The sequence below is a fragment of the Onychomys torridus genome, chromosome 10 (assembly GCF_903995425.1).
Source record: "Onychomys torridus chromosome 10, mOncTor1.1, whole genome shotgun sequence".
NCBI classification, from domain to species: domain Eukaryota; kingdom Metazoa; phylum Chordata; class Mammalia; order Rodentia; family Cricetidae; genus Onychomys; species Onychomys torridus.
The window spans coordinates 89,450,767-89,464,159 of NC_050452.1; the positions used below are offsets into that span (position 1 = coordinate 89,450,767).

Sequence of the window (13,393 nt, forward strand, 5' to 3'; positions counted from 1 at the left end):
AAAACTTTCTCTTGGTCAATCATGAAACGAAGGTTTCTCATAAACAAAGTGATTGCCAAAGTGACATTTCAAGTGTGTGCTTCTTACACTGAAGAGTTTGATAGCTTGGACTTGTGGGTCAGAAAATAAGTATGTATTTCACAGAACTGTGCTGTTTCATCCAGCAGAGTCAGTCTCTTCTTCAGTCCATGCCTAAGCCCTTTGCTTCATGCAAATGTAAGTGGGAAATCCCTATTTGCCTTTCTGCTGCATCAAAAATTAACCCCTCTTCCACTTAGCCTCAGAACCCTGTGTAGTAAACATTAAATTTTTATGAATTAAAATTTTTAAATTTTAACTTATTTTCCAATTTAACTGATTGTTTTGATTACTTTATCATTAAAAGACCATGGTGGTTTCAGTATTCAAAAGGCTTTGGTTTATTTTACTGTTCTGATTATCAATAAGAGAATGAGGTAGCAGTGGCATTTGTCTTGAAAGGTGAGGTGTGAGGTGGGACTCATTGCATGATTCAGACTGACACACCTAACCACTGAGTAACTCCTCTAAGGTGATGATAGAGGAAACACACCTAATCAGGGCTGACTAATGAAGAATAATGGGATGTCAGATGAAGAAAGGCCTGTACTCACATATGCTACCCCTGTTTATGGCATTCAACTCTGCATTTCAAGTTAGTTCATCAAAAGAACTCTGGACACTAGTCTAGATTTTTTCTCTTCCAACTCTAAGCACATATCAGGCATTAAAATGCTACAAAATTCTGATTCCTTATATAAGACATTAACCTTTAATAAATTAGCATGTGCCAGAATAAGGACATAGATCAGCAGAAGAGTACTTGCCTTGCAAGCATTAGATCAGTAGAAGAGTACTTGCTTAGCAAGCATAAGGTCATTGGTTCATTTCCCAGTACTGCAGAGAAAAAATTTAAAAAGACATATCTTGGTCACCCAAGTAGTGTTGAGTATGGGTTCCATTCATGGAGTGGGCCTTAAGTCACATCAGATATTGGTTGGATACTCACTCAAGTTCTATGCCACAATTGCACTAGCCTGTCTTGAAGGCAGGACCCCATTGTAAATCAAAGGGTTTGTAGCTGGGTTGGTGTTCACATGTCTTCTTTAGTAGCTTGTGGTATACCTTCTGGTACCAAGAACACTAGTCAGAGTTGTGGAGGTTCTAAGTAGTCAACAGCTTGACTTCTAAGTGTTCAATGAGTTGTGTAGGTGCTGTCTTCAGCAATAGGACCTTGTTTTCAGTTTGTGAAGAACAACCTATAGTCTTGGCAAACAGCCTGGGTTGTCTGGGGATTCCTGTGGGGTCCCTTTGGCCAATAGCTCAATAAGATGTAACCCAATCCTGGTACTGGAAGCTTCGTTTGTTGACAAGAGATGGCTAGCCAGGGCTCAGTCTCCCCTGTTTTTCTGTGATTTCATTTAGACCACCTTCATATATGTATATATCATGGTCATTCATAGTCCTTCCCCTCAAGCAAAGTCCTTCAAGATTCATCTTTATCTATCTCCCTGCAGCTCTTCAATTTGTTTTCTTTCCCCTTCTTCTTCCTCCTCCTTCTTCTCCTCTTCCTGTTCTTACTTTCCCACTGCCTTCCTCCCTCCCCTTCTTCCTCCTCCTTCTTCTCCTCTTCCTGTTCTTACTTTCCCACTGCCTTCCTTCCTCCCCTTCTTCCTCCTCCCTTCTTCTTCTCCTCTTCCTGTTCTTACTTTCCCACTGCCTTCCTTCCTCCCCTTTTTCCTCCTCCCTTCTTCTTCTCTTCCTGTTCTTACATTCCCACTGCCTTCCTCCCTCCCCTTTTTCCTCCTCCCTTCTCCTCTTCCTGTTCTTACTTTCCCACTGCCTTCCTCCCTCCCCTTCTTCCTCCTCCCTTCTTCTCCTTCTCCTCTTCCTGTTCTTACTTTCCCACTGCCTTCCTTCCTACCCTTCTTCCTAATCCCTCTTCTTTCTTCTTATTTCCCTAGTCTCACTTTTCCTCTCCCCCCTCATTTATCATCGTCTTCTTCTTCTTCTTCTTCTTCTTCTTCTTCTTCTTCTTCTTCTTCTTCTTCTTCTTCTTCTTCTTCTTCTTCTTCTAATTCATGCTGCCATATACTCCTAGGTGTGGGCCATCTGTTGGAGTGAGGTCAGCTTACAAGAATCTATTCATTTACAGAAAAATGCTTCTCCCTCTCCCAGAAGTCATCAATTGTTCATTGTTTGTTGATTAGGAGTAGAGGATCATAATATTAGAAAAATAACTTTCAAACTATCATGTACTAAATCATTATTATTTTGAAAGCTATAATTCTCTTTTACAGAACAATATTTTATGCAAACTTTAGGTGAATACATTTTAAAAAGAAAGCAAATAAGATTTTGTAGCATTGAATCTTGAACAGTTAATGCATCCAATTTAGATAGTACTTCACACATATTTTCTTTCTGGTTAGCCTACATTCACCACATTGTAGTCTTACATAGGTGAATTTCACTGAAGAAGACCACTCTTAGCCCTTGTGTTGTGTGCATACTAATGTTATCAAGTATTAACCACTTTCTTAATGCCCATGCTTAAACCTGACTGTGTATTTTGTCTTAATAAGCCCTGCAATTGTCTTTACTTAATAAATATGAATTTTGCCTCATAAAAATGATACTCATTTTTTTACACTTTTTAAAAAGATTTATTTATTTATTATGTATACAGAAGAGGGTGCCAGATCTCTTTACAGATGGTTGTGAGCCACCATGTGGTTGCTGGGAATTGAACTCAGGACCTCCGGAAGAACACTCAGTGCTCTTAACGTCTGAGCCGTCTCTCCAGCCCAAAAAATGATACTCTTAAAGGTATTTTTAAAATGAAAAATACATTAAAGCTGAAAGGCCATTGGTTTAGAAGTGACACATGCAGTATAACAATGCAGTTGTTAGTAGCCTATGCTACAAGCTAGAGTTTGATTTAATCACAGCTAATTCATACACCATTGTGTGTCCTGGGTTAACTCCTATCTCCATTCATTTATCAACAAAGAGATAACAAAATCGTAACACCTACTATGTAAGATTGTTGTGAAGATTAGGCCAACAAATACATGGGAAGTACTAAAAAGAGGGCATGACAAGGTAAATGCTTCAAAGTGTTACTTATTTTCACTTTACTGGAGTGTGGAAGCTTGCTATTCAATTATGCAGGTAGTCTTATAGTGCTCCAGAATTAGATTGCGTGCAGTGAAACATGAAACAAATATTTTTATGTGTGGTGTGTGTGTGTGTGTGTGTGTGTGTGTGTGTGTGTGAGATGCTGAGAACTGAAGCCAATATATTGTACAGGTCAGGCAAACATTCTATCATTGAACTACATCCCAGTTCTCAAAACAAGTATTTCCTTAGTGCATTTATGTCAGTCACTGCCTAAATAATGAGTATAAACCCAAGGAAGAGTAGATGCAGTTTCTAGTTTGAAGGGACTACATTCCAATGAAGCAAAATATATGTATTACAGTAAATTGTGTGTGTGTGTGTGTGTGTGTGTGTGTTAATGGCCTTATAGAAAAGACAGTGGCTTTAGGAATGGAGACTAATGGGATGTACAGATGTTCCTCTATTTAGAACAATGTTAGTGTCTCTAAAAGCCCAAAGAAAGTTGAAAAATACTTAGTTGGGTGGTAGTGGCACACACCTTTAATCCCAGTGCTCAGGAGGCAGAGGCAGACAGATCTCTGTGAGTTTAAGGCCCACCTGGGCTACACAGTGAGTTCCAGGAAAGGCACAAAGCTACATAGAAAAACCCTGTCTCAAAAAACCAAAAAAAAAAAAAAAAGTGAGTTGAAAACACTGAGTGAAAATGCACCTAGAACACCTGACCTACATCACAACTTAGAAATTCACCACGCTATAGAGAAAAGGTGATCAATCTTCCCAATTGCTTATCTGACTCAGGGCTGTGCCTCACCATTGCTGCCCGGGGATGTCAAGAGAATATTATAGTAAACAATGTTAGTCTAGGAAAAGCTCAATGTTCACATCTCAAAACATAGTTTTTACTTAATGTATACAGCCTTCTCATATCATCATAAAATGAAGAAAATTAAGTTGAATTACTGTGGATGTTAGGACAGGTTGTTTTTGATGGAGTGTTCAGGACTCACTGGAGTAGTTGTTATTTGAGCATAGATGTGAATGAAGTGAGAAAATAAATACTAAGAAAATCAGAAAAGAAAGGATTCTAGAAGACAGGAACAACAGAATAAAGACGGAGGCAGAGCCAAATTCAGTAGTTCAGGAGCAAACAGAGGGGCCATGTGGTAAAAGAGAAGGTTTATGTTTGGGGATGAGCTAGGAGTAGCCAAATGATTTGGGGTTCGTATAGATAGTAGTTATATTCTTTCAACTCAATGGAAATGATGAGCATCATGTGAAAATGCCTTAAGTATAAAATTATAAAGAAATTATATCTAGAAATAAGGAAGATTTTTAGATGGCTAGGGGATGATTTTTAACTGTTCACAACTGAAAATAGTTCACTAAGATGCTACGAGTTTGGACTTCTCTACCCAGCAGGGCAAGCAAACTACAAGGTACTATAGTGTGCTGTCTGTCTGGCACTCGGTACTCATTTTGCAATATGAGGACAAAGAAACTTAGACAGCTGTGTAGGGCTAGTTTGTGGATTCATATGTTGACAGCATTCATGGAGAAAGGTTACTGCTCTTCCTAAAGGGAACATGTATCTTTTTTCTGCCTAAGGTCAAATGATTCAAACCCAATAGGAGTTGTATGCACCATGGAAGTAAGGAAAGGGGCAGGCTAATGGATATAGAAAGGGATAGTACTCCAGATGGAGGAGGAGTATGTACAGGAATTGTTATCAAAAGCCAAAGTAGATTGAAGATGAGTAAAGATGAACACTGTCTCTAGGAAACCACATGTATTTCCCAGTGCCAAAATCTGTCAGTGATAGACAGAATGGGATTTAACTGGCAGAAGACTTAGGTCATATACCTCTACAGATACACAAGCGAGTATGTGAGATGTCCACCACCCTTGCCTCCTCACCAGAGACCAAAATCACAGAAGTTAAGCAGTGTGAGTGAGGATGAAGAGCTCCAAGTCAGAACTTGCCCCGTATCTCTACACACACAGTTAGCTTCACTGTTATGTGAAGGGCTTGGTTATATTTGTGTTAGCTTTGTAATTGAGATTTTGAATTTGACAAATTAAGTGTCAATGACGAAAATTAGTGGAAAAGAACACAAAGATGAGATTTGATACTTCATGACTACATGTCTGACTGGAATAAAGAAAAATTATTTTAAGGTTATTTTCTGAGATATTGTATACATATAGCCAAACAAATAAGGCACAGTAAGTCAACTAAGGACTCAAAAGTCATTATCTATAAAGAATAATTCAAATAAAATATCACCTTGATCCTGTTTCCACAAAGTATAGGTTGTTCAACTGTTTCTTCGGTTTAATAAGGTAATTGGTTTTCTCACTTAGCAACATCTAAATTCTCCAAGCCCATCCCAGAGATATGGCCTCAAATCATTGCCTGTTTGTTCCTGTAAGTTCTTGTGGGAGAATTACCATTCACAAAAGACTCATCTAAGGAACATTGTGCCTCTCTCCTAGGCAGCTACAGCTCAAGCTAAATAGAAGTATGTATGCATACATGGCCACATAGAAATATGTCTTTATAAGAGTCAGTGACCTACTGCAACTTCAGTTATTTTCTAAGATAGCTTTAATTAAGTATGAGAAATGATTATATAAAATTCTATAGTATTTTTTTGAGAAAATATTCCTGGTGGTATTCAATACATTTGTGCTTCATATGAGACATTCCTTTATCAACTTAAAAGACAGAGTTTTTACCCCTCTGTTGTTTTCCTCTTCAGTAGTGAGAACGGTGTAACTTTGCTTCCCATGCTATTCTTGCTTCCAAAAAAGCACAAAATCCTTGTTACAACTCTATCAAAACAAATGTCTTAAATCAGATCTAGAGCACACTTGATTCTCAACTTTTTCTTACCTTTGCTTACTGTTTGACTAAGCTGTTATGTACTTTGGAGGAGTGTTCTTCCCCTGAGGATCAAGCTCAAGTCATCAGGCTTGATGGCAGGTGTCTTTTTACCTGAGAAGCCATTTTGCCTACTCTTATTTTTCAATTTTAACAAATCGTCTGTCTGTCCACCATCTATCTATCTATCTATCTATCTATCTATCTATCTATCTATCTATCTATCTAGAATGGTCAGCTTCCATATATATGTACACACACACACACACACACACACACACACACACACACACACACAGGAATAAATTCTCTACTGGCAGCATCTTTGCTTACCCAGACAGCTAATTCACTCGCTATTTTAACAATATTGGTCAATGTGTAATATACATCCCAATAAACTGACCAATGAAAAGCATTCCTTTATTATTAGAGTGATACAACCTCAGGATAATTTTAAGGGCTTCCAGAAATTAATCAGATTATTATAGACATCTGTGTTTCACCTAGCATTAAATAACTAGGTACAAGCTAGGGTGTATTTAAGCAGTGATAAAAATCATCCCTGACTAGCCACAGTGGCACTATACCTCTGATGCTTGTGGCACCAGATGGTCATTGTTGTAAAATTGCTAAGTGTATAAAAGGACAATGCAATAATTTGTCGGCTGATAAAAATACCTGTGGTCAAGTTGCTAACTTTACCTGTTATGCAGTGCAGGGCATTTGCTATGGTCTTACAAGAGAATCTCCTGCCCAGATATTCTCTAGACTCTACTTTCGCTCTTCAGTGGACTGTGACATTCATAACTGATTCATGCCCAGAGTGAAGGTTTCTTCACTCCATTGCTTAGGATGCAGAGAATTGTTTCTGAAAAATGGCAAAGAAAAAGTATTTGAATGAAAAATGAAATTCTTCTCCAAGAAACTTTTTTGTCTCTCTTAGAGATACTTTTAAAATGATTAATATTATTTTTAGTTCTACAACTTGAAAAGTAAATATTTTTTTAAAAAAAGCCTAAGTTCATGAATTTTCTCAGTGGAGCCTTCAAGTCTAGTATTTTCTTTCCTCTTTTCCTTGTCGTTTTAAAATTTCTACTAAACTGTTAATAATATCATTAACTTTGCTGTTATATACTGTTACAGCTTTGTGTATGAGTGAGATGTGTGCCTGTGGAGGTCAGAGGTCAACATCAAATGTTCTCTTTGTCCATTGCTCTCCACATTATTTGTTGAGGCAGGGTCTCTCAATAAACGTGGAATTTACCAACTTACTAGACTGGCCAGCTACCTAGCTCCAGGGATTTTCCTGTCTCTACACCCCTGTACCGCACAACCACAATGCTGGGGTGACATGTGCATGACACTACTCAGTTTTTATTGTGGATATTAGAGTAGAATCATGGCCCACTGACATGTCTGCCCCAGGCTGTGTAGTGGCTTTTGAGTGGCCTGATTAGAGGACAGACATATTGTGATTATCTTTCAAAATCTTTAAATAGATAGCTATTTAAACCTGTTTACATACCCATAGCCCCTGATTTTGTCAAAGCCTGTTCTCATAGTGTTTAAACAAAGTCAAAACTGTCCTCTTATTTTCCGCATCTTTATCTATAGGTATACATGTATAGGTATACACATAGCCATGTATATAACATCTTAGAGACATAAAAAGAATTTATTTGAATTTGAAATGTAGTATTTGTGAAATAACAAAAGAAGTCATGAGATCTTGTTAGCTGAGTCTGGCAAGTCTCGGCCCAGAGTTATGTGGGAGAGAAGTACATTTTCCCTTGAAGATAAATGCCTAATGAACATTTTCAAAAGAACTTAATTCAAAATAAGATGTAGGCTGGGTGGTGGTGGCGCGCGCCTTTAATCCCAGCACTCGGGAGGCATAGCCAGGCGGATCTCTGTGAGTTTGAGGCCAGCCTGGGCTACCTAGTGAGTTCCAGGAAAGGCACAAAGCTACACAGAGAAACCCTCTCAGAAAACCAAAAACAAAATAAAACAAAACAAAAAACCCAACAACAACAACAACAACAAAAAAACAAAACACCACAAAATGAGATGTAATATTATTAAGTGATAACATTTCATTGTCAGAAGTGCCATTTTTTTAAAGGCTGTTTAAGAACAATTTTGCCTCAAAATCCAGAGGATTTGTTTTTTGCTGTTGTTGTTTGTTTTTTCATTCTTTTCTTTTTTTAAACTATATTTTGTTTTCTTTTTATTTTTGGATAAATTTGTAAGTAGACAAAAATCTGATACATATATTGAAAAACTTCCAGTAAGTAAATATGCATATCGTTCACCTGTCTTAAGTGATTTATTGACTTGAATACATTGGGTTTGAAAGGTAGCTCAAGTATTTGGTAGAATACTTGCCTGGGTGTGCACAGAGATCTGGGTTTGATCCCCAACACCATTTAAACCAGATGTGCTTGCTGGTAATCCTAGCATGGGAGGTAGAAGCAGGAGGATCAGAAATTCAAATTCTGTTGACCGTCTACTGATGGGCATACAGCTTACCCTTAAGAGCAGTTTATTTCCCAGAAAGACTCCCTTGGAGAAAACTAGGTGTGGTTATCAATTGGAGATAACTTTAGGGTTAGGGATGAGGGCTCATGTCCACTTCTCCTTTCAATTCTAGGACCCCATCTGGTGTAAACTCCTGCAGGCCCTGTGCATGCTGCCTCAGTCGCGGTCAGTTCATGTGTGTGTTGGTTCCACTGTGTTTAAAAGGCCTTGTTTCCTTGGTGTGCTCCACTCCTGGCTCTTACACTCATTCCGCCTTCTCTTCTACAGGGTTCCCTGGGCCCAATTAGTAGAGATTTTTTTTTTTTAAAAGTACATCTGTGAAGACACAAGGACAACTTGCCCAGGTCAGAGGTTCCTTGCAGTACTGCTAGAGTGAAGTTACCCTCATTCCTCATCACGAATCCTTACTTCTTGCCCTTGTTCAGCTGAGCCCTGGGATAACTAACTGGTTATACAGTCCAATCAAGCAGTGTTCTTTCTCTTCCATATATAATTTTAAGAGTCTATGTATGCTACAAGAGATTCCTTTCTGTTAAAAATTTATAACCAAGTAGAGTGAGAGACAATTAAACAAAAAATTCCTTTACAGTAGGCAAGAGTCATAACACCATGAGAACCCAGAGGTGAATGGCTAACCTGCTTTATGGGGATTAGAGAAAGCAATTTGCAGATAATGTCTCAAACAAACATAGAGAGTCTTACATTCTGTTTACAAGAACACATTGACAAGTATATTTTATTTGTTTTTTGATATAACTAGTCAGGCAATATGCCAGATTCTAAAAAAAGGAAAGAAATAAATAGACTGCCTTAAGTGGGGATTAGTATTTGTAAATGGCTTGACTTTTCTAGAACAACAATGACACATAGTTTTAAGATGTTAATGTTTTTCCATCTTTGATGTATTTCCAGCACCTGGCTTATAGTTAATTCCGAAGGGAAACTTTCATTTATATGCTTGACTGAGAAGAAAATGTGTCAGCTTACTTAAAAAATAATACTGTTGTTAGTCCCTGTTGGGCAGTTCATTTAACTTAATTAAACCTGGAAGCTCGAGGAGGCTGAGAAGGATAACTCCTAATTTTGCCTCTTTATACATTTAAACAACTGGACATCCTAAAAAATCCCATCATGTTAATGTTTTACAAGCAGTTCAAGACAATAGCTTTTAAGTCCTTACTCCTAGAAAGTGCTTATAAATTATTCTTGTTGTTGGTCTCTATAAGAACGTCTTTGTTGCACGAACCGCAGGAATAGTCTCCACACTAGCCAAGACTTGTCAGACTGGTTCTCTACAGATCATCAGTGACTTCTTTCTTCACCTCACTTTAGCCTACAAAGCCACAGGTGAGCTGATGCACATGCTCAGTCTCGGACCGGTCACCACAGCACTCGGATCTTGCTAGTCAGCGATGCATCGGTGAGTCCTGGTCTCCCTTCTACCCAATAACTTGTAGTCTGCAGTGTTCTGAGGCACCCAAGGACTCTGGGGTCTCCAGCTGACTATACTTAAGGTTTTATACATGTCATTGTGTCAAGTAGGTTCTTGTTCTTTCTCTAGGAGTGTTCTCTCTCTCTGTCTGTTCATGCTCCGAAGAGTTTTCCAAAATGTAAAGGAGACAGTAATGGACTGCTCTGCTTAGTTTGCTTGTTTGGGGATGAATACTATATTTTTCTGGTTTAGGCTTTGTGGGTCTTATGAGAAAGTACACTTATTTCATAAAGTATATGTAAGAAATGTAAATGTGAGCTCATGTTGGTTAAAGTTGTTTACTTCTTTAAGTAGTCTAATATTAAAAAGTATAAAATTTTGAAAGAATAAGAAGCAATTTCAGATGGCTGCTTTGAATAGCTAAATTGCCATAATTAGATTTTAAAAATAAATCTAGTGATGGAGATGTAGTAGTTCCGGGGTAGAGCATTTACCTGGCTGGTCAGAGACTCTGAGTCTCATATACACATCGAATCCAATATACCTGGCCACAATAAACTTCTCTATTGTTTTCTTTCAATGTCAGAACCTAAATAGTAACAAAATTTAGTCTACTAATTTGGAATTAAAATAATCTTATTTAATTTTATATTAAAATTTATTTCCTCAAATATGTTGAGTCCCTTTTGTTTTATACTTGATGTGTAATTATCCTTAACACTTTGAGAAGAAAATATAAAAATTTCAGTGAAATCTGTGCCTTCACTACATAAGGAAAAAGCCTGATTTTGTCACTGGTAGAAATTATATATGTATTTTATGAGAAGTTGGATATTCTAATATCTCAAAGAGGCAACTAAGAGCTATAGATCTTGCAAACATGGTGATATCTACCCTTTACAAGCACTTTTGATAACCACAGTGCTTGTTGTATCTATACTTCTTCCTTTTATTCACTTTAAGAACGTTACTATAGACAACAGCACTTCAAGAAAGTCTCTATCACGCTCACCATACTAGCTTCCAGGTCTTGTCTATGTTAGATCTGACTGAATTTGAAATTGATTCTAAATGCTTAGAGAAGCTGCAATGGAGAAAATATTACAGTGAATTCTTTTTCTATAATTTATCTCTATTTTAAAACAGAAGATGTGCTAATTTTCAAAAGTCCTGTTTCAGAATAGATGAGATTTCCTCTCAAGTAAACAAACAAACAAAAAATCCAAACCAATAACAATAAAAAAATCTTACCCATCTGAAGGTTTTATGACTGATAAGCAAGCTTGTGAGAATGGGAGCAATGTTGGATGAGGTATCAAGGGACTGAGCTGAGGTGTAAAGGGACTGGGCTTATTACACAAATGTTTAACAAGGTTGCTCTGAAAAAATACGAAGAAATACATGTTGATAATTTCTGTTTGAGGACTTTGGCTCATTGCTAGAGTGTAGAAGAATTAGCTGGAGAGTTGTATTTAATTCACTTTCATCTTTAGCCAAATTCTGACAGCCTTCTCTCCACTCCACCTAAATGAGAATCATTATTTAAGAAATTTAAGGGTAAGAAAATAATTTGGACTGGGTAAAGATTTTTCCTCTTACCCTTCAATTTTCTTCAAATAGTTATGCTATATTATTTTTTGAGCATGAAGAAATCAACACATGGGTTTTCTAAACACACACAGAAGAAAGTCAACAAAATCCTCACTGTGTAAGCTTATAGGAGGAGGCTTGGGAAGAGGAGAGGATATTTCTTAAATATTTTTATTTTCTTAAATATGTTTACCAATAACTGATGATAATGAAAATTAAAAGTAAGAGGATCAAACTTATAGGGATTACTGTCTAGACTTTTTAAATGGCTGAAGGTGAAATGAGTACTATTCAAGCAAAACAAAATATACAACTTTAATTTTTACTTATAAACTACTCAGAGAGTAGCCCCTATACAGCTTCCCATTAGAATCAATAAGCACTTAATTAAAGTAGAGTTGTTTGGCTCTGTGCCATAAAACCTAATAAATCTGTGGTTGGAACACATGTTAAACATTTGCCCAAAGGAAATCTCAACTCCCTTATGTTTGAGAAAAAAACAATATAGTGTAGACATGAAAAAGAAAGGAATATGCGAGGCTGAAAAACACCCACAAAGCATTAATGAAGCAGTTGTTATTAAAAAGAATCACCCTTTGCTTTGTTCAAATTGAAATAATTGTATCTTAGTGAGAGGTGCTCTCTCCCTAGTCACCTTTCCCTTCAAGGAAGGTGAGCACTTATTTGGGCAGCATGGTGACGACCTTGCAAACAAGGGTCATTTCAGAAGGTATGGAAAGTGAAGGGAGGGGGAAGACATATTTGGGTAGCTCACATCCAACAGGGAAGCAGGCCTTATTTTTATCTTCAAAATAGGTTTGTTTACAGGAAAAACCTCACCGTAAAAACTATGCCACACCCGGAAATTAGTCAGCGGTGACATTGAAAGGATTTTTCATTGACAGGTAGGTTCAGAGTTGCAACACGTCTGTGCTACAAGGGTTTAACATGCACTCATTTCTCTTTCAGCTAAGATCAGTGCTGTCCATAGAAAAAGCTGTAGTAAGTTCTCATTGGGATAAGCCCTATGTGGATACAGATTATGTATTTTGTAAAATGTATCCCATTGAGTAAGTGAATACAATAAATAATCACTCTTCTAAGTGATTGTTGTTATCATTCCTTTTAAAAGATAAGGTGGTGTGGTACAGATGGACCAGGCTCACTGTGGGATCTAGTACCTGCACTTGTGGTCTGAAAATCCAGGCCCAATTGCCAACAACAGAGTGTCTATCACAGGTGGTTACTGGAGGCCCCTTCAGTCATTGGAGAGCTTGACAGAAATGGGAAAAAATCTCCATATATCTACATGGATAAAATATAATTACATAGGTCAAGAGACAGATGGTATGTAAAACCAACATGCACTTGTCTACACATGTGCTGAGGAGAGACTGGAGTATAATTTGACTTTCATGTATGGGTTTCTAAACATCTTTAAAGAATCAACTATCTTACTAATGTCTAAAATTTGTCTTCTATAAAATAAACATGTGACCTAATTTCCCTGTTGTCTTAAAGGTGACCAGTGACTGTGAGCATAGCATTTAGATTATATCACTGTTTCCCACAATTGACTGTGACTGTCTTTTCTTCTGAAATAAGATTGGTCATTTTAAAGAGGGAACAATTTGAAACATCAGCACTGAGTTTCATACCCAAATTGGAAAGGATTCTATACTCAGCAGTTGTGAAATAGTTCTCCTGAGATATTCTGTGGGAAAAATGGGTTCCATGGATATTCAATAGCTCTTTCAGTGTTAGTGTTTTAAGAACTATATTAATAGTTACTCAGGGTGGGTGAGGTGGTA

General features: G+C 37.4%; 1 protein-coding gene across 1 annotated transcript in view; it reads left to right on the plus strand.

Moving 5' to 3' along the window:
* The first annotated feature begins 9,967 nt into the window (after positions 1 to 9,967).
* The window catches only part of Tmprss11e (transmembrane serine protease 11E), a 43,423-nt gene continuing 39,997 nt past the window's right edge, over positions 9,968 to 13,393 (plus strand). Inside the window, exon 1 of the mRNA XM_036201136.1 lies at positions 9,968 to 9,980. Coding sequence (XP_036057029.1) covers positions 9,973 to 9,980 — 8 coding nt within the window. The 5' untranslated portion in view covers positions 9,968 to 9,972. The remainder of the gene's footprint in view (positions 9,981 to 13,393) is intronic.